The following is an 18,163-nucleotide window of genomic DNA, read 5'->3' as shown; positions in this document are numbered from 1 at the left end:
CCGCAACAGTAATTACATATATTTACTTCATAAATTTGATTATGCTACTATTGAATATGTCAATATATAAGAAAATGAGATGGTTGGAGGTAAAACATTTCGATAATACCCTCTTCATGTTATAGTTGTTAGGAAACCAAAATACTACACTGAAAAAGTTAGACAAAATAATGATTATTATTATACTATATTATATTGAAAATTAGAATTTGTATGATTTTTTTTCAATTTGTATGTACCTGCTGTTCTAAACATGTAATGTAATATATTATTTTCATTTTCAACCCTAAAAGATGTTGGTCCATACAAGATATTAAATGTAAAATATAATTTAAACAATTTCATCATTTAATCTTTTTATAAAATCATTTATTTTAATGATCAGTCAAATTATTTTTTTAATAAAATATTAATTATGTTAATTAATTATAAATTAAATCTCAGTTTGCTATAGAATTGATATTAGCAAATTTAACCATGACGCATTGATCTTCTGTGTCTTTAAGTAATAAAAAATGAGTCATTCCCTTGTGTCGATCCATTACATCACCACATTCATTATTACTTGATAGATGCCCTAAAAGATACTCTGAATATGATTGTGCTTGCATTGATATTGCTTGTATGTGCCTTTCCTTTAAAAAATCATGAAACCTTTCATCTTATTCTCGCATGCAATTACCATTCTAACCAGCCAATCATATGAAAACTTATTAATTAGAACCTCAAAGACACATTGAAGACAAAACTAGAAGTTGTTTCACTGTTTTGATATTTTCAAATTAGAATTACAAGGGCATAGTTTTTGAACAGGTACCTGGATTTTTCATAGAATATTTTCTAGTTACTTCAATCCACTCTAAGGTTCTCCTGTTTCCACCCTAGTTTGTTTATTGTTCTCTTATGCTCCAATTTGGGTGAGTCTCTCCCTCTCCTTCCCAATCTTGGTAATAGGTTTATTAACCGTGGCCTTCAAATCTTGGAAGGACTCCAAATAAGAGAAAAATAGCATACTGTGTGGAGAATTGGGAGCTAGGGTGCTAAGATGCACCTACAGCCAACCATTATATTATAAATGGGTACCAAGGAATTGCAAAACATGTTTGCAAGCCTGTCCGATTTAGCAGGGAACTACATGAATAATCTCTGTATTGATATTGCTTGTATCTTTCTTTTCTATTGATCATGGGACCTTCAATCTCATTCTCACATGCAATTACCATCTAACCAACCAATCATAAGAAAATATATTAATTAGAACCTAAAGATACATTCAAGCCAAAACCAGAATTGGTTAAATTATTTTGTTCCTTTAAGATCAATATTACAGGGGCATGGTTTTTGAATGGGAGCCTTGACTCCACAAGCGATTGGGGTTATCCATTGATTATTGAACAGGAAACATCAACCCACTCCAAGGTTCTCCCCTTTCTGCCCTAGTTTGTTTATAATTCTCTTATACTCCTTGGGCGAGATTCTTCCTCCTCTGCCCAGTCTTGGCAGAAGTTTTATCAATCTTGGCCTAATTGCTGGGATGGCTCCAAATAGTTGAAAAAAGACATACCATGTGAAGAATTGGGAGCTAAGTTACTAGAGTCCTAGCTGCAAACTAAATCACAATTCTTAGATCCATTTAGAGCCAACTATTATAATACGTAAGTGTTATAATGATATGCAAAACATGTTGCAAGTATGACCCATTTATTAAGGAACTACAAGAATCTTTGTCTTGATATTGCTCGTGGGTCCATCTTTGTTGTCAGTTATGGGACCTTGCACCTTCTAACATGTAATTATCATCTAAACAACCAATCATAACAAATTATATTAGATCCATTTAGAGCCAACTATTATTATACATAAGTGTTTTAATGATATGCAAAACATGTTGCAAGTATGACCCATTTTTTAAGGAACTACAAGAATCTTTGTATTGATATTGCACGTGTATGTCTTTTTTGTCAATCATGGGACCTTGCACCTTCTCACATGCAATTATCATCTAACCAACCAATCATAACAAATTATATTTATTGTAACATACAGATACATTCAAGCTAAAACTAGAAGTTGTTCATTGTTGTGATCTTTTTGGAATCAGAGTATTAGAAAGCCATAGTTTTCACATGGGGGCATTGATTCAGAAGATAACGGTACGCTTCAACCCACTCTAAGGTTCTCAGTGCAAGAAACTCATGAATGCAAACCCTCAAAGGTATACAACAGTATCATTCCTTTAGAAGGTTCCTTAAAATGATTGAAATTTGAAGCAAAACATTGTAAGCAAATTTTGAATGAATCAACGGCAACAGTTTTTTTGAGAATAAATGTGCACATAAATACATCCAGAAATAACAATTAAACCCGTTAGCCTCTGATTTAGAATATTTCACCATAGTACAGATCATAATACAAGGATTTCATCTTTGCAGGTAACAAAACCACATAAGCATGCAATTCACGTATGAGTTGCTCTGTTAGAAACACAGCTGTCATATAACATAAACTACTATTTCACTTCCAGAAAGGCTAGCTAGTATATGAATGACACCAACCATGGTCAATTTAGTCCCCTGCAGCAAACTAAGATATCTACCAGACATAACTGGGACAAGAATGGGTACCCAGGGCAAGCAATACTATACATAAAATCTAGAAGAACTTAATATCCACCTTTAAGCTTCAGACCATACAGGTCCTGTCCAATTGTCAGCCCATTAGTTGCACATCTAACATTCTGACGTGGAAGGGCTAATCATATTTAAATGAATTCAACTTTTTTCACCAATCCTCAGCCTAAATATTCAAATGTATGATGCCTTTTCCTAGACAGCTGCTGCTGCCGTTGGAGCTATAGTGTCCCTCTGTCCATTCAAGACAGTCACATTACCTTCCTCATTTACATCGACTATAGCTGAATCACCCTCTTTGATCTCACCAGAAAGCATCTTTTCAGCCATACTATCCTCTAACAACCTCATAATTGCCCTGCGTAGTGATCTTGCACCATAGGTGGGACTATAACCTTCATCTACAACTCTGTCTCTGAAGCGATCTGTAACTTGAAGATCAATTTCTTTGATTTTAAGGCGTTCAAAGACTTCCTTCAGCATTATAGCTGCAATGTCTTTCACCTCTGACTTGGTGAGCTGTCTAAAAACAATTGTCTCATCTAGTCGATTCAAGAACTCAGGGCGAAAATATGCCTTCAGCTCTTCCAAAACAAGGCTTTTGATTCTAGTGTAGCTGTTATCTTCTTCATCTTCTTCAAATTGAAAAAGGAACCCAGATCTACGACCTCCCTTCTCAATCACACTACTACCAACATTAGAAGTCATGATCAAAAGGGTATTCTTAAAGTCCACAGTCCTACCTTTGCTATCTGTCAGTCTTCCGTCTTCAAGGATTTGAAGCATCATATTGAATACATCAGGATGAGCCTTCTCAATTTCATCAAAGAGGACAACACTATAAGGGCGTCGCCTAACAGCTTCAGTTAACTGGCCTCCTTCAGTGTATCCCACATATCCTGGGGGTGAACCAATTAGCTTGGAAACAGTGTGCCTTTCCATGTATTCACTCATATCCAGCCTTATCATTGCCTCCTCAGAACCAAAATAGTATGCTGCCAATGCCTTGGCAAGCTCGGACTTGCCAACACCTGTAGGACCTGAGAAAATAAAGCTTGCAATTGGCCTATTCGGATTCTTCAAACCAACTCTTGCACGGCGAATGGCTCGACTGATAGCTTTGACAGCTTCATCTTGCCCAATGATGCGTTGATGGAGTGTATCTTCCATCTTCAAGAGTTTGTCAGACTCGTCAGATGATACCTTTTCAACTGGAATGCCTGTCCATAAGGATACAATTTGCTGGATATCCACCTCAGTTACAACTACACCTCCATCTCCTGCTTCATGCTCAGCCTTCGATTTCTCTTTCCCTTTCTGTGATATAGCTGTGATTTGTGCCTTCAATTCCATCTCACGATCACGTAGCTCTCCAGCCTTTCACCAGAACATATAATCCCATGAAAATACAGTCTTAGAAATCACCATAACTTGTGGAAGTATGCAGTCATGCAGGTTTAACAAAAAGATTAAAAACCACTAGGGAGGGCATTAATCAAAATATTGGCTGGTACCTTTTCAAAATCTTGGCCTCGAACAGCTTCATTCTTCTCTTTTGTAATCTGCCTCACTTCTCTCTCAAGCTCTTTCGCTTCTTCAGGAAGCTGCTTCAGAAAAAAAAGGTTTTACTCTAAAGAATAAACTTTTGGCATAGCTAATATGGTCCATGAATATTCTGTGCAAATAGAATGACAACAATTATTTGGCAATCTACAATTAGAAATGACAATGAACCTGTGAATGGCGAAGGTGCACACGAGAACCAGCCTCATCAATTAGATCAATTGCTTTGTCAGGGAGGAATCGATCACTACACAGAATGGACAAAATTAAATTGCAATTTATACATTTTCTAATATTTGTGAATAAAAGAATCAAAGAACATCCAAAGAATTTCCTACAGATTGACAAGATAATGCTAACTTCAATTAAAAACCATCAGTAAAATGGGGCTTGTTGTATATAACATATCTTTCAGTTATGGAAATGATATTTTCACAGTCGATGCAAATGAATTTGAATGCATCTAGTAGAAAAACTCTATACAGTCTTCTACCAGAAACATTCAAAGCCTATATTTCAGTTCCTCGTAGACTCTTAAAATGCAAATGCAATTAAGAACTTCAAAGATCACATGAGCAGCATATACCTGATGTATTGATGTGATAACTTCGCAGCAGCCTCCAAAGCCTCATCAGTGTAACGAAGCTTGTGAAAGATCTCATATCGTTCTCGCAGGCCTTTCAATATCTCTATTGCATCATCCACAGTTGGCTCTGGCACTTGTACAGGCTGGAATCTCCTCTCTAATGCAGGGTCCTTTTCTATGTGTTTTCTATATTCGTCCAAGGTGGTGGCCCCAATGCACTGTAGTAATCAATATGTAAGTTCTTCAAAGAATAACAACATAAGAACATGTTCTAGCAAACACCTAACTCATTTTGGCGATGTAAAAAACATGATTGTTTCAAATCTGAAACTTGCAAGTTGAGTTTATCTAGAACCTGTAATTCTCCTCGCGCAAGAGCTGGTTTTAGGATATTGGCTGCATCAATTGCTCCTTCTGCCGCACCTGCTCCAATTAAAGTATGGACTTCATCTATAAAGAGTATAATTTCATCACTCTGTTTGATTTCATCCATTAGCTTCTTTAACCTTTCCTCAAACTCTCCACGATACTTAGTTCCAGCAACCAGTAGCCCCATATCTAAAGTAATAACCTGCATCAAGCAATTGCTTTCTATCAGCATCCTCTAACTCTAAGTAGGGAATTTGATTGAGAAACAGGTTTGTACTTGATTCCTACAATGCATCCAGACATGGAATTTACAATTAGAACTTTGCACATCACACGCATGCAATTACACCTTTTTCCCTTCAATTGTTTCTGGAACATCTCCAGAAGCTATTCGCTGTGCAAGTCCCTCGGCAATAGCTGTTTTTCCTACACCAGGCTCACCAATAAGGCAAGGATTGTTCTTTGTGCGACGTCCCAATATTTGAGTAACTCGTTCAATTTGTGGCTGCCTTCCAACTACAGGATCAAGCTTGCCCTGAATGCATAGAAATAGGCCCATCTTATCAAGAGCTTAGAAACATTAGTACAATATAAAAATAGAGGGCTTTGCTAAAGCATACCTCCTCAGCAAGTTTTGTCAAATTGGTTCCATATTCCTCAAGAGTTGGCATCTTGTTGCTACTGGTACCACCTCCTACTCCAGCACCAACAGCTTCTGAACTTTCACCAACCATACGAATTACCTGTTTATTAATTAATATAGCAGTTAATATGGTGTCTAGATAAACAGCAAGTGATGCAGAGCTCCTGCCCTGACTCCAACCTTATGCTAGACAACTTAGGCAGGCAACAATTAAAAACACAACTCCATCTTCACCTAACATTTGCATTTCTCTTCACATTGATTCACATCACCAAGGATGCAAGCTGTAACAGATTAGAACTATCGACATTCCAAAATAAGAAACAAAGGCAGAATGATTGAGAGAAAATCTTGAAAATCACAGACGCTCTGTTTTCCATTGCCAGCAGTATTAACAATTCCTCTCCTGTAGAGGTCCATTCCCTTCCAAACCCACCTATACAAACTTCACTATATCAACCTCTTCTGCTTCCCTGATAAAAAAATCCTGACTCTTTGTTTATTTAGATTTTCAAACCCTGTCCCTGGACTTATGTAGCCACAAACCCTGTTATAAGTATAATGGGCATAAGTTGTGCATGAGACCTGCTCCTAAAATTTGGCAACTTGATCAAATTATCATTTATGTACCCATCTTTTGCCATAAATACACCAATTGGGGTATGTGTTAGCCAATCGTAGGACGTTCATGCAAGAAGAGAGATTGGGATAGTAAGTAGCTCAATTTGAGAATCGCTGATTTGTAATCTAATTCCTATCTTAGAAAATGTGCAAATTAAAGGTTAAAGTTAATTACCATGAATTCTAAGGATAATTTGACTATACTTGATCATGGAGTTCACTTGGTGCAAGTACTAGAATGCTAGATTAGTGTTCTTGAGGGCCCTGATAAAGGAACAAGCTGTTCAAATTAACTGAGCGGAATCTTGCTAGAATTTTCTTCCTACATCAGATTTCTCCAAGGCAAATCGTTTGCTTTGATTCTCTTTACATGAGATGTTCATAGTACTTGCTTCTGCGTTTTCCTTAAAAGTTCATAATAATTCACAGCACAAGTAGACAAGAAGCAGCTGTATACAAAGGTGATCAGCTAGGTGAAGCAATCTACAAGCATAGTTCTTGTTATTCACATCACATAATTGTTGGAATTAACCTCATGTAAAAACACTTAGTTGCAATATAGTTTTGTGGATAGATTAGGCATTCAAATGAATGTAATAGCATGTTGTGAATTAAAGAATGCAATGGATATAGGCATTAATATATAGTGTTTGAAATCAGCCTTAGTTGATGCACTTACATCATAGTTTGAAGCCTCAAAATTAAAAAAAATTCAAATATGCATGGAACTTGTGAGCTACAAGCTATTGGAAATAAATCTATGTTAATATTTCAATGGAATATACAGTGAGTTCATGAATCATCTGCCATCGTAAGAATAGACTTTATGTTCAAAATTGCCTTTTGGTTCAATAGTTGCTGCTACTGTTGGAATTAATATTATATGAATAATATATAGGTTTTAAGTAAACAATAAATCAATTTGTTAGCTCATTAATAAATAAGGTTGTAAATAGATGGAGTTACTTTCCTGTGTGGAGGTTGCAAAGGTAGACGTTGTGTAGATAAAGACACCAAAGACCCTCCTTGCCAAGTGGACTTCATAATATGACTACTCAATCGATAATGGGAGAGCAATTATCAAATCATGAGTAGATTGGTTAAGCTAAACCTTGACAATCATAGCAAGAAAAACTTGGCTTCACAGAATTTGGTAGATGATCTTCAGTTGCCAAATTCAGCATATTCTCACCTGCATATCAAGAAAGAGGGGCATTCCATTCTCATGTCTAGCAAATGTTTCATCACTCGGCAATAAGCCGTTCTAGTATACAGATGATTGTATTGTCACACCCCTGGGCTGCTGCAATCTAATATGTGGAGAGTCATCTTTAGTGGTTTCGCCAAAATCTATCAGTTGCACAAAGATGTACAGCATATACACTTACTTCTTTTGCAGCAGGCCAACAATGAATAAGGTCAATTTGCATAAGTTTCTTACTCTATTTAATTATAGCATGTATTACAAAATTCTATGCCTTGGTACAAGCACACATTCAATGGCATCATTATATTCTTGACAAGGAGATTTTTATATATAGGTGTAGCATCATAAATTGTACACCCTTTATTAGTATGTCCAATTTCACACTCTCCTAGCACCTACTTTAGTATTTCCCTTTTCCTCTATGCATTATAGGACCTTTATTGTAATTAATTAATATTTAATTCAATATTATGGGCCTTATTTCACTTTATTACATCATCACTCTTATTTGGGCCCTTAATTCTAGGTGTGCCCTTTTATCATTTTATCCTAATTTTTCCTTAATCCTACCCTAATTTCAACTCGCAAAGCATATTTCGCATATCTACACATACTGGGTTGAGCCACCGAGCTGGATTTAGAATTAGAATAACGATAGCTCACATCCCAAGAAATTTAGAAAAAAGTGGTAGAGACCGTGGCACCCACCACCATGCTCCTGCACTTTTTCCCCGAATTTTGAGAGGATGATTGGGCGGTCTTATCCTATTCAAATTTAGCTCCGTGCAAAAATATATTAAGTCTAAATTGGCCTAAAGGTGATTTTATTTATGAAATCCCTATATAAGGCATCCTTCTCAACTCATTTTAATCTAATCCAATCTAAGCATCTATCCATTCAAGTGTTCGACCAAAAAGCATTGAGGCATTCATTACCAAGCATTTTCAGAAGTCGTCAAGGTTGCATATTCTTCATTCATTCATTGTGGAGCAAAATTTCATCATTCATATGCAAGCATGTGTGTGTGATTAGGATTTTGCCATGCTCATGCCAATTCATGCAACATATGTGATTACATTCAAGAAGCAAAGCATTATTATCAATCATTGTAGATTTGAGGTATATCTTTCTGTTGTTTATTTCAGTATTTGCAATATTTCATTCAAGATTAATTCCTAAGCTGGGATAAACTTAGGCAAACCTCTATTCCCAGCCTATTTCCCTTCTCTAGTGTGCGCGGGAACAAGTACGGAGCTGCGATCTTCAAAATTGGCTTTATTTACAATGACGAACAGATCCCCCATTGGAGTGTGAAAAGTGTGGAGGACCATGGTGACCACCACCATGGTCCTGAAAAATCAAGAGCTCCTTCTGGGAATAGATCCGAACACTCTTATATTGCTCAAATCCAGGTTTGTGGCTCAATCTAACGACTATAGCTCATTGTTCATGTATTTTTACTTTGATTTCAACACATTCACCCTAATTTCAGCATCTTCAACAATTCAATTCAACTTAAGAGAAAGAAGAGGCACATTTAAAACCCCTAGAATCTTATCAGAATCTAGATCTATTAGGTTTAGATCTATCAAATTCCTATCTTTCCCTAATGTGATGGTAATTACGCAAAATTGGTGGTTTTACTACATCCAATAGTGAAAACCCTAATTTTCACCATTACATTTTGGTGAACCCGACTCCTTACACCCTTATTTCTGATTTATGTTCTCAGATCTAAGTGTTTATGCAATTTAAAATTCAAATTTACATTTACAAGTTTAATATTCAATTGAATTTGAAAAATTTAGAGGTTAAATACACAAAAACCCTAATTTTAAATTCTAAAATTGAGCTTGTGAGTTGTCTAATTTGGATTAATTGTTTCAAATCCGATTTGTGAACATTCTAAATTTCAATCTTGCACTCATAGAGCTTATTTTAATCAAATTATATAAATTTAGAGATTAAATCATAAAAACCCTAATTTATTTTGGTTAATTTGGTTTGTGGGTTGCATAATTTGGAACTTTCATTTTCTGATTTGATTGTTATGACATGTTATGTTCAGATTTAGATGCATTTTGTAATGTTCCCTATCCGTACAGTGTAACTGGCAAGAGCGTAGGGACGGTTGAACTGGCAAGGGAAAGGTCGCACGGTGAATAGGTCGTACGGTGGGAGAGGAGTGGTCGTATGGTGGTATGAGGAGGGGGTCGTACGGTGTAAATGTTGTACGGTGGAGTGGAGTGAGGGGGTCGTACGGTGTAAATGTCGTACGATGGAGTGAGGGGGTCGTACGGTGCAAAGGTTGTACGGTGGTGTGAAGGCACAGGCCGTACGGTGGGGAGGAGAGAGTGTGACCGTACGATGAAGGGGGTGTGCGGTGGACTTCAACCTATGTGCGTAAAGGGGTTGGTCTTCTGCAAGCATATGAATTCTCAATGTTAGGAATCCTTGGACTTAGTTAACATGCATGTATACCAGATTATCAGATATGCTACTAGAAGTAATATTTGATTCAACAATGATAAGGTTCCAGATTTGCCATATCCAAAACAAGTACACAGAGCAGAATAGGGTGAGGGATGAATCCCACCAAAACTACGGATACCAAGTAGGGAGGATCTTCCACCTCCGAAATGGCTGACAACCGAACTCCACTAGAATTCGCACAAACAAAGAGAAAATACCAAATTCGCATACCAACACAAATGACAAGACTTGGCCATAAATAAGGGCTCCGGAAACTAACCCGAAGGGTTACAAACGGGCCAACATGACCAAACTAAGACATGACTAATCGAATTAAATAAAGGCCCCGAAAGATTTGTTATTACATTTGGGGCCTTACAATTAAGTATTTAAATTCATTATTTAATTATATAGGGGACATCACAGTCCTCTCGAGCCAAAAATTGCTTCCCTCAAGCAATTGCAAACTTGGATGCTCCAGAATTTGCTCGCCTTCCCAGGTGGCATCCTCGATGGGTAGATTCTTCCAGCGCACAAGGAACTCCTTGACTGTGCGTGATCTCAGCGTCTTTTCTCTGACATCGATGATCTCTGCTGGCTCCAAAATTAGATTTCCTTCTTCGTCAATGGGTGGCAGAGCCTTGGACACTGTGACGCGCTGCCCGACAGCCTTCTTGAGACATGACACGTGAAAAACATTGTGAATCCAACTCCCCTCAAAAAGTTCCAACTCGTAGGCAACTTCGCCCCACCCTCCGAACCACCCTGTAGGGTCCATAGAAACGCGACTTCAACTTCTCCTTGCCACTTGTCTTCAAGAAGGGTTGTATGTACAGTTGAAGTTGGAGGTATACCAGATCACCCACCTCAAAATTTCACTCAACCCGGTGTCGGTTGGCATACATCTTTTGCTGGTTCTGAGCCCTCTGCAGGTTATCTTTGAGAGATGTCAGAATGTCTAAACTCTCCTGAAGCCAATCTTTGGCCCTCAGTGCACAACTGTCTCCCAATGCTAGATCAACAAATGAAGAAGGTTCATAACCGTACAGTGCTTTGAAGGGTGGCATGCCTATCGACATGTGATAGGTGGTGTTGTAACAATGTTCACCCAAATGTAACCAACGAACCCAAGCCTTTTGTTGAGCTGAGACATAGTTCCTGAGATAACCCTCCAACCATTTGTTCACAATCTCGGTCTGTCCGTCTGTCTACGGATGGTAGCTCATGCTGGGCGACAACTCGGTTCCTACCAACCGAAATAACTCCATCCAGAAGGTACTCAAAAAACGGCTATCCTTGTCACTGACTATGTTTCGTGGTAGACCATGTAAGCGGAATATCTCACGAAAGAACAACTCGACCACTTGAACTGCTTGGTATCCTGTGGGGATGGCAAAACAATGTGCATACTTGGTCAAGCGGTCAACTACGACGAAAATGCAATCCTTTCCTTGCACTCTGGGAAGCCCAGTAATGAAATCCATCAAGATGCTATCCCATTTCTGGTTGGGGATTGGCAGTGGTTGCAGCAATCCGGCTGGTAGGGTGTGCTCAGATTTGTTCTGCTGACAGGTGGAGCATTCTCACATATACTGCAGGACATCGTTCTTAAGTCCCTTCCAAGAAAACCTTTCTCGGATCTATCTGTAGGTTTTCAAGTATCTCGGGTGTCCGGCCAAGGGCGAGTCGTGCATTTCCCTCAGAATCTTTTCCTTCATCTTGGACTTGGGTACCAGATAAATTTTGTCCTTGTAGTAAATGATGTCATCAACCACCTTGTATCGGTCATCCTGTACTTGACCATCCATCAGTTCGCAAGCAAAAGTATTATTGGAGTATTCAACCAACAGGTGTTCCTTCCAATCCGCCGAAATTTGGGATAAAGAACATATGGTAGGCCTTCTTGACAGGGCATCGGCTACCACGTTATTCTTGCCCTTCACATACTCAATGTCGAAATCAAATGCCAAGACTTTGCTCACCCACTTCTGTTGTCGCTCATTCAGATCCCTCTGCTCCAAGAAATATCGCAAGCTGTTGTGGTCTATCCGCACAACAAACTTTGCCCCGACGAGGTACTACTGAAACTTCGTCAGTGCGTGCATGATGGCGAGCATCTCCTTGTCGTAGACGGAGTATAACCGCTCAACTCCCGAGAGCTTCCAACTCTCAAACGCAATGGGGTGATGGTCTTGCATCAACACCGCTCCAATGCCTTCTCCCGAGGCATCGCACTCCAGGATGAAAGGGCGAGTGAAATCCGGTAGTGCCAGAACCGAACACGTACTCATAACTTCTTTTAATTTGTCGAAGGTCTGTTGTGCCTGCGCATTCCGATGGAAGAATCCTTTCTTTGTCAGATCTGTCAGTGGTGCACCAAGCTGTGAAAATCCTTTCACAAACCTCCTATAATAACTGCAGAATCCAAAAAATCCACGCAGCTCCGAGAGAGTCTTGGGTGGGGGCCAATCCAAAATTGCCTAAATCTTCTCTTGGTGAACTTGTACACCCTGGGCGCTAATGACGTGACCCAAGTACAGGACCTCGGTCATTCCAAATTCACATTTGGACCTTTTGGCATACAATGATTGTGATTTCATAATCCCCAATACTTCATCCAAATGTCTCAAGTATTCCTCCCAGGTCTTGTTGTAGATGAGTATGTCATCGAAGAATACCAGAAGGAACTTACGCAGTTGTTTGTTGAAGATGTGGTTCATGCAAGACTGGAAAGTGGTCAGAGCATTGGTTAATCCAAACGGTGTGACCAAGAACTCATAGTGTATGTAATGGCAACTGAAGGTTGTCTTTTCCACATCTTGCTCCCTCATGGATCTGATGATAGCCGGAGCGAAGATCAATTTTGGAGAAATAGACTGCGCCATGTAGTTCGTCCAGCAGCTCATCAATCCTGGGAATGGGGTATCTATTCTTGATAGTCTTCTTGTTCAGTGCACGGTAGTCAACACACATTTTGAGAGTTTCGTCCTTCTTCACCAGTACCACCGAGGACGCAAAGGGGCTAGAGTTGGGCCAGATCCATCCTTTATCAAGGAGTTCCTGGATCGTTTTCTCTATCTCTTCTTTGAATTTCTTCGGGTGGCAATAAGGTGTGGTGATAACGGGTTTTGCTCCCTCCTACAACTCAACGGTGTGTTCAAACCCTCGATGTGGGGGTATAACAGGTGGAATATCAGCGAAGACCAAACTATGCTTATCCAAAACCGACTAAAGTTCCTCATCTTGGTAGTAAGTTGGTTGCTCCTTCACAGGTTTTGTCGAGATCAAGCAATGTGCTGCCCAGACTACTTCATTATGTCTAAAGATGGCTTCCATCCATTTAGCGGAAATCTCCCTCGGGCCACCATTCAACATTCCTCTTAGAACCACCTTCCTGCCATCTACCTCGAATGAGAACTCCATCCTTTTAAAGCTCCGCGTGTACTGGTCGAGGGTCTCCATCCATTGAATGCCCATTATGACATCTGTGTCATCCAGATCTACCACAAAGAAATTGTTGGTCACCATGTAATTTCCCATGGTGATGCTCAGTTGCGGAACTAGGTGAGTGCATGATAGGAGATTGCCTCCTACCACCTTGACATCGAACCCTTCATGCTCCTTTGTACACAAACCCCTTCGAGTGACGAGTGATGAGTTTATGAAGTTGAGCAAGGCCCCACTGTCAAGCATAACCAGGACTCGTTGTCCTTGGAGTGTACCACGTACCCTAAATACACTGCAGCTTGGGGTACCCGCCAGTGTGGCAATGACGCCTCCCCTCTGTACCAACGTGGAGATTCTCTCCGCCAGGCTGGTTTCTTCGACAGATTCTTCCCTTGGTGGTTCGCTTTCCTTAGGCTCCTCTTCCCCATCAGACATCACTTCAATATAGTGAATCTTTCCTTTGCCCAAACATCGGTGTCCTGGTTCCCATGGCTCCTTGCAGGTGAAACAAAGCTTCTTCCTTCTGAGTTCCTATTTTGTGGCTTCATCAAGCAATGACCTCTTCGGAAAGGGTTTATTATCCTTCTCCTTCGAAACGAAAGGTGGTTTGGTAAAATTCCTAGAAGAGGAAGATGTTGCCATGTTACGGGCCTTTTTGATTGCTTTCGTGAGCGTGTTGGGGTTGAACCCTTTCACCCAACCTTTCAGAGGTTCCATCAATCCGTCCATGAACAAGACCACCAATCTCTACTCTGAGATGTTTGTTACCAACACGGATAGTCTCTAGAACTCCATGATGTAACTGTCCACAGGTCCCGACTGTTTTAGTTGCGCTAGCTCCTTGAAATTGAGTTCTGGATCCTTCCCATCAAATCGATCTATGAGCTTCTCCATGAAGTCGGCATAGGAAGTTATCTAGTCATGGCCGAGAGTAAACATTCCATGATGCCACCATTCGTGCACGACTCCTTCCAGGTGAAGTGCTACAAACTTGATAGCTTCATCTTCAGGAATCGGGTTGAGTTGGAAGTAGGTATCCGCTTTTTGAACCCAAGCTCATGCCGAGGTTGCTCCGGTCCCATCAAAGGATGACAAGTTGATCTTGCCAACCTTCCGCTTGATGTCATTGTTATAATGTCCATAATAGCCCCAACTTCTGTCGCTCGAGTATTTCATCTGGAGCTCGGCATAATCCTTGAAGGATATGTCCCCCTCGAGATTTGCATCCCTCCAATCTTGGTTCAACTGTGCTTGCATCTCCTGAAAGATGGGTTCTTGCTCCCTGTGTTGGATGTTTGACCTTCCAGTGACCGAATCATCACCCTGCCAATTTTGTTCTCCATTCGTTTTTCCCAAGGCCAATTGTCGTAAGGTTTCCTCCATGATTTGTTGTCGTTGCTCCCCTTTGGTTAAGGTGTCGGTGAGTTGAGCTTGGCTTCTAGTTAGCTCCCTTAAAAGCGCCATGACTTCTCTTGCAGAATTCTGTGGTTCCCCCATTCGATCGGTCGAACGGTACCTCCTTCTAGTGTACACTTGCATCCACTACACGACAGGCTGGCAAGATCACCAGCTCTGATACCACTGTAATGTTCCCTGTCTGTACGGTGTAACTGGCAAGGGCGTAGGGACGGTTGAACTGGCAAGGGAAAGGTCACACGGTGAATAGGCCGTACAGTGGGAGAGGAGTGGTTGTATGGTGGTATGACGAGGGCATCGTACAATGTAAATTTCGTACGGTGGAATGAGGGGGGTCGTACGGTGCAAAGGTTGTACAGTGGTGTGAAGGCACAGGTCGTATGGTGGTGAGGAGAGAGTGTGACAGTATGGTGAAGGGGGTGTACGGTGGACTTCAACCTATGTGCGTGAAGGGGTTAGTCTTCCGCAAGCATATGAATTCTGAATGTTAGTAATCCTTGGACTTAGTTGACATGCATGTATACCAGATTATCAGATATGCTACTAGAAGTAATATTTGATTCAACAATGATAAGGTTCCAGATTTGCCAGATCCAGAACAAGTACACAGAGCAGAATAGGGTGAGGGATGAATCCCACCGAAACTGCGGATACCAAGTAGGGAGGATCTTCCACCTCCGAAAAGACTGACAACCGAACTCCGCTGGAATTCGCACAAACAAAGAGAAAATAACAAATTCGCATACCAACACAAATGACAAACTAGGCCATAAATATGGGCTTCGAGAACTTTCCCGAAGGGTTACAAATAGGTCGACACAACCAAACTAAGACTTGACTTATCTAATTAAATAAAGGCCCCGAAAGATTTGTTATTACATTTGGGGCCTTACAATAAAGTATTTAAATTTATTATTTAATTATATCGGGGACATCACACATTCAATCATTGTTTATGTACTTGCATTAGTGAAAACATCATAAAAATTGCATATTATTATCTCTTTTTATCATGTATTTTGCATATGTGATCATTTGAGAAAGCAAATTGTTGTCATTTAGTTAGTTGCATGGTGCATTTATTTCATAGATGTGATAATGGATTAGCCTCCCTTGTTTCACTCTATCCCTCTCCTAGGGACCCTCCTACTCATGAGGACATTTTAGAGCCCAAAGGAATCATTAACACTTCTTTCAAAACTCTCCCTTCTAAGAATGAAAATTTGGAAAATGAAGTTGATATTTCTCCTAAATGTGCCTCTCCCATGAGAGTATCTTAGAGGAAGAGAATGATATCATATGCACCTTCCTTAATGCTACCTTACCTTCCATACATGGTACCTCTCCTAGAGAAAAAGTATTGATGGACATTGACTTATCCTTCCCAAATTTGGTCTTAACAATGAGGGCACATTGGTGCAAGAAGAAGTTATGAACACTTCTTTCAAAGATCTCCTTCCTAAGCATGAATCTTTGAAGAATGATGTTCATCTTCCTCCTAAAATGTACCTCCCCCATGAGGATCATTTGGTGCAAGTGGACGATATTATCACTACCTTTCCTAGTGACACCATAACCTCTTCTTATTCCAATGAAATTCACACTAGAGATGAAGCGTTAATGAATTATGTTTGTCCTTCTTAATTATAACCTTCTTCCAGGTAGACCGTGGATTCATACCATGAAAGCAATCCCTTCTACCCTTCATCACACAATCAAATTCATATATAACAATGAACTTCACATGTAATGTCCCCACTCTAGTCAGTCTCAACGACTGATGGGTTAGCCTATTATTTTGGACTCTCGTAGGCTAACATTTTGGATAGAGAGTCTCAGTGGCAGTTCCACTTCTTCAGTTCAGTCTTGGTTTCAGTTCCAAGGCCTTTGCAGTCAGTGTATGGGCTTAGTTGAGAGACTTACTATTTATAGTAAGTCAATCTGGCAATTGTGATATTTTTAGTCAAGGCACCTGGACACATGGTTGTTATTCAGTGTTGACCCCAACTTCTGACGGCACGTCAAAAGACTGAATATTGAGGGAGATATTAATATTTTAGTGGTTAATAGAGTCATAAAGTGACTTTATTAAAATTATAAGCCACTTAAATATTATAAAGTGACTTTATAGAAAATTAAAAGGTCACTTTAAATATTAAAAGTGATTTTAAATCACTTAAATGAAAAAGTGTGTTCAAGATGAATTTGAACTATTGAAAAGTGATTTAAATACATTTAATGTATTTAAATTTGCATTTGGGCGTACTTTTTGAGAATTGGCCATTTGGGGGTTATAAGGGAATTGAAGGCAATTCAAACTGATATTATTGATTATTTGACATTGCTTGATTTTTTCTCTGTGGATTGTCTGAGACAAGGGTTTCAGAGGGTTTGCTATTGAAGAACGTTCATTCTTCATGGATCTATGATTCGGAGGCTGTGAAAGATCAGCTGAACTATTGCAAACTGAGAGGGCTTCATTCAAAAGTCTTTATGTGCTTCACCAGTGGTTTATTTCTTTAGTTATTTACAATTTTGGAATAAAGAGGCAATACAGGTTAGACGCCTCATTAACAGCATTTTGAATTCAATAAGGCAAAGACGTACACTTCTCCTTTGCTGGCCATACACTTTCAGCTTGCCATGTGGGGGTTCTAGGAAGGACGCTTTTTTGGCTGGAGATTGAAACGCCTCCCTAATTTGCATTTTGAGTGCACAGTTCCCAACGCCTAGCCTATTCAAGCTATTCCATCAACTTTTTGGCTCAGAGAAATCACATTCTGGACTTGTACACCAATTTTCGTCGGTTTCCCAGTTTTGGCTGGCAAACACCAAAATTCTTCATTTAAAATAAACTAAGGACATACGGGTATGCAATTAGCAGTAGAATTTATTGTAGCAGTTATCTTATTCATAATATAGTTGCAGTTGCTCTCAATTTCATTTCTATTTGGTTCTATGTGCAATTATTGCCTGGCACTTGTTATTTTTTGCTTTAAAATTGTTCAAAAACCTTGAAAATTCAAAAACACATCAGCAATAGTAATTCAAGAGAGTTAGAACCAATGGGGTTCTTACATCACACAATAAAGGTTGATCCTAATCCTTATAATTTCACTCATGATGAAGTGGGATATATTTACCCCTTTAGTACTATGATTCCTTCAACAACGCCATCTCCTATCAATGATGCTTCTATAAAAAGGAA

At 39.5% G+C, this 18,163-nt stretch overlaps 1 protein-coding gene across 2 annotated transcripts in view; it reads right to left on the bottom strand.

The window, feature by feature from the left end:
• Positions 1 to 2,352: 2,352 nt before the first annotated feature.
• Positions 2,353 to 18,163, bottom strand: part of LOC131077077 (ATP-dependent Clp protease ATP-binding subunit ClpA homolog CD4B, chloroplastic) — a 31,033-nt gene continuing 15,222 nt past the window's right edge. For both annotated transcript variants that reach the window (XM_058014491.2, XM_058014490.2), the window contains 7 exons: positions 5,769 to 5,891; positions 5,498 to 5,683; positions 5,135 to 5,350; positions 4,780 to 4,997; positions 4,365 to 4,440; positions 4,145 to 4,234; positions 2,353 to 4,007 (listed from right to left, as the gene is read on the bottom strand). In XM_058014491.2, coding sequence (XP_057870474.2) covers positions 2,826 to 4,007; positions 4,145 to 4,234; positions 4,365 to 4,440; positions 4,780 to 4,997; positions 5,135 to 5,350; positions 5,498 to 5,683; positions 5,769 to 5,891 — 2,091 coding nt within the window. In that variant the 3' untranslated portion in view covers positions 2,353 to 2,825. The remainder of the gene's footprint in view (positions 4,008 to 4,144; positions 4,235 to 4,364; positions 4,441 to 4,779; positions 4,998 to 5,134; positions 5,351 to 5,497; positions 5,684 to 5,768; positions 5,892 to 18,163) is intronic.

The sequence above is a fragment of the Cryptomeria japonica genome, chromosome 9 (assembly GCF_030272615.1).
Source record: "Cryptomeria japonica chromosome 9, Sugi_1.0, whole genome shotgun sequence".
NCBI classification, from domain to species: Eukaryota; Viridiplantae; Streptophyta; class Pinopsida; order Cupressales; family Cupressaceae; genus Cryptomeria; species Cryptomeria japonica.
The sequence above is the reverse complement of the archived record's forward strand: the minus strand, read 5'-3'. Positions and strand labels throughout refer to the sequence as shown.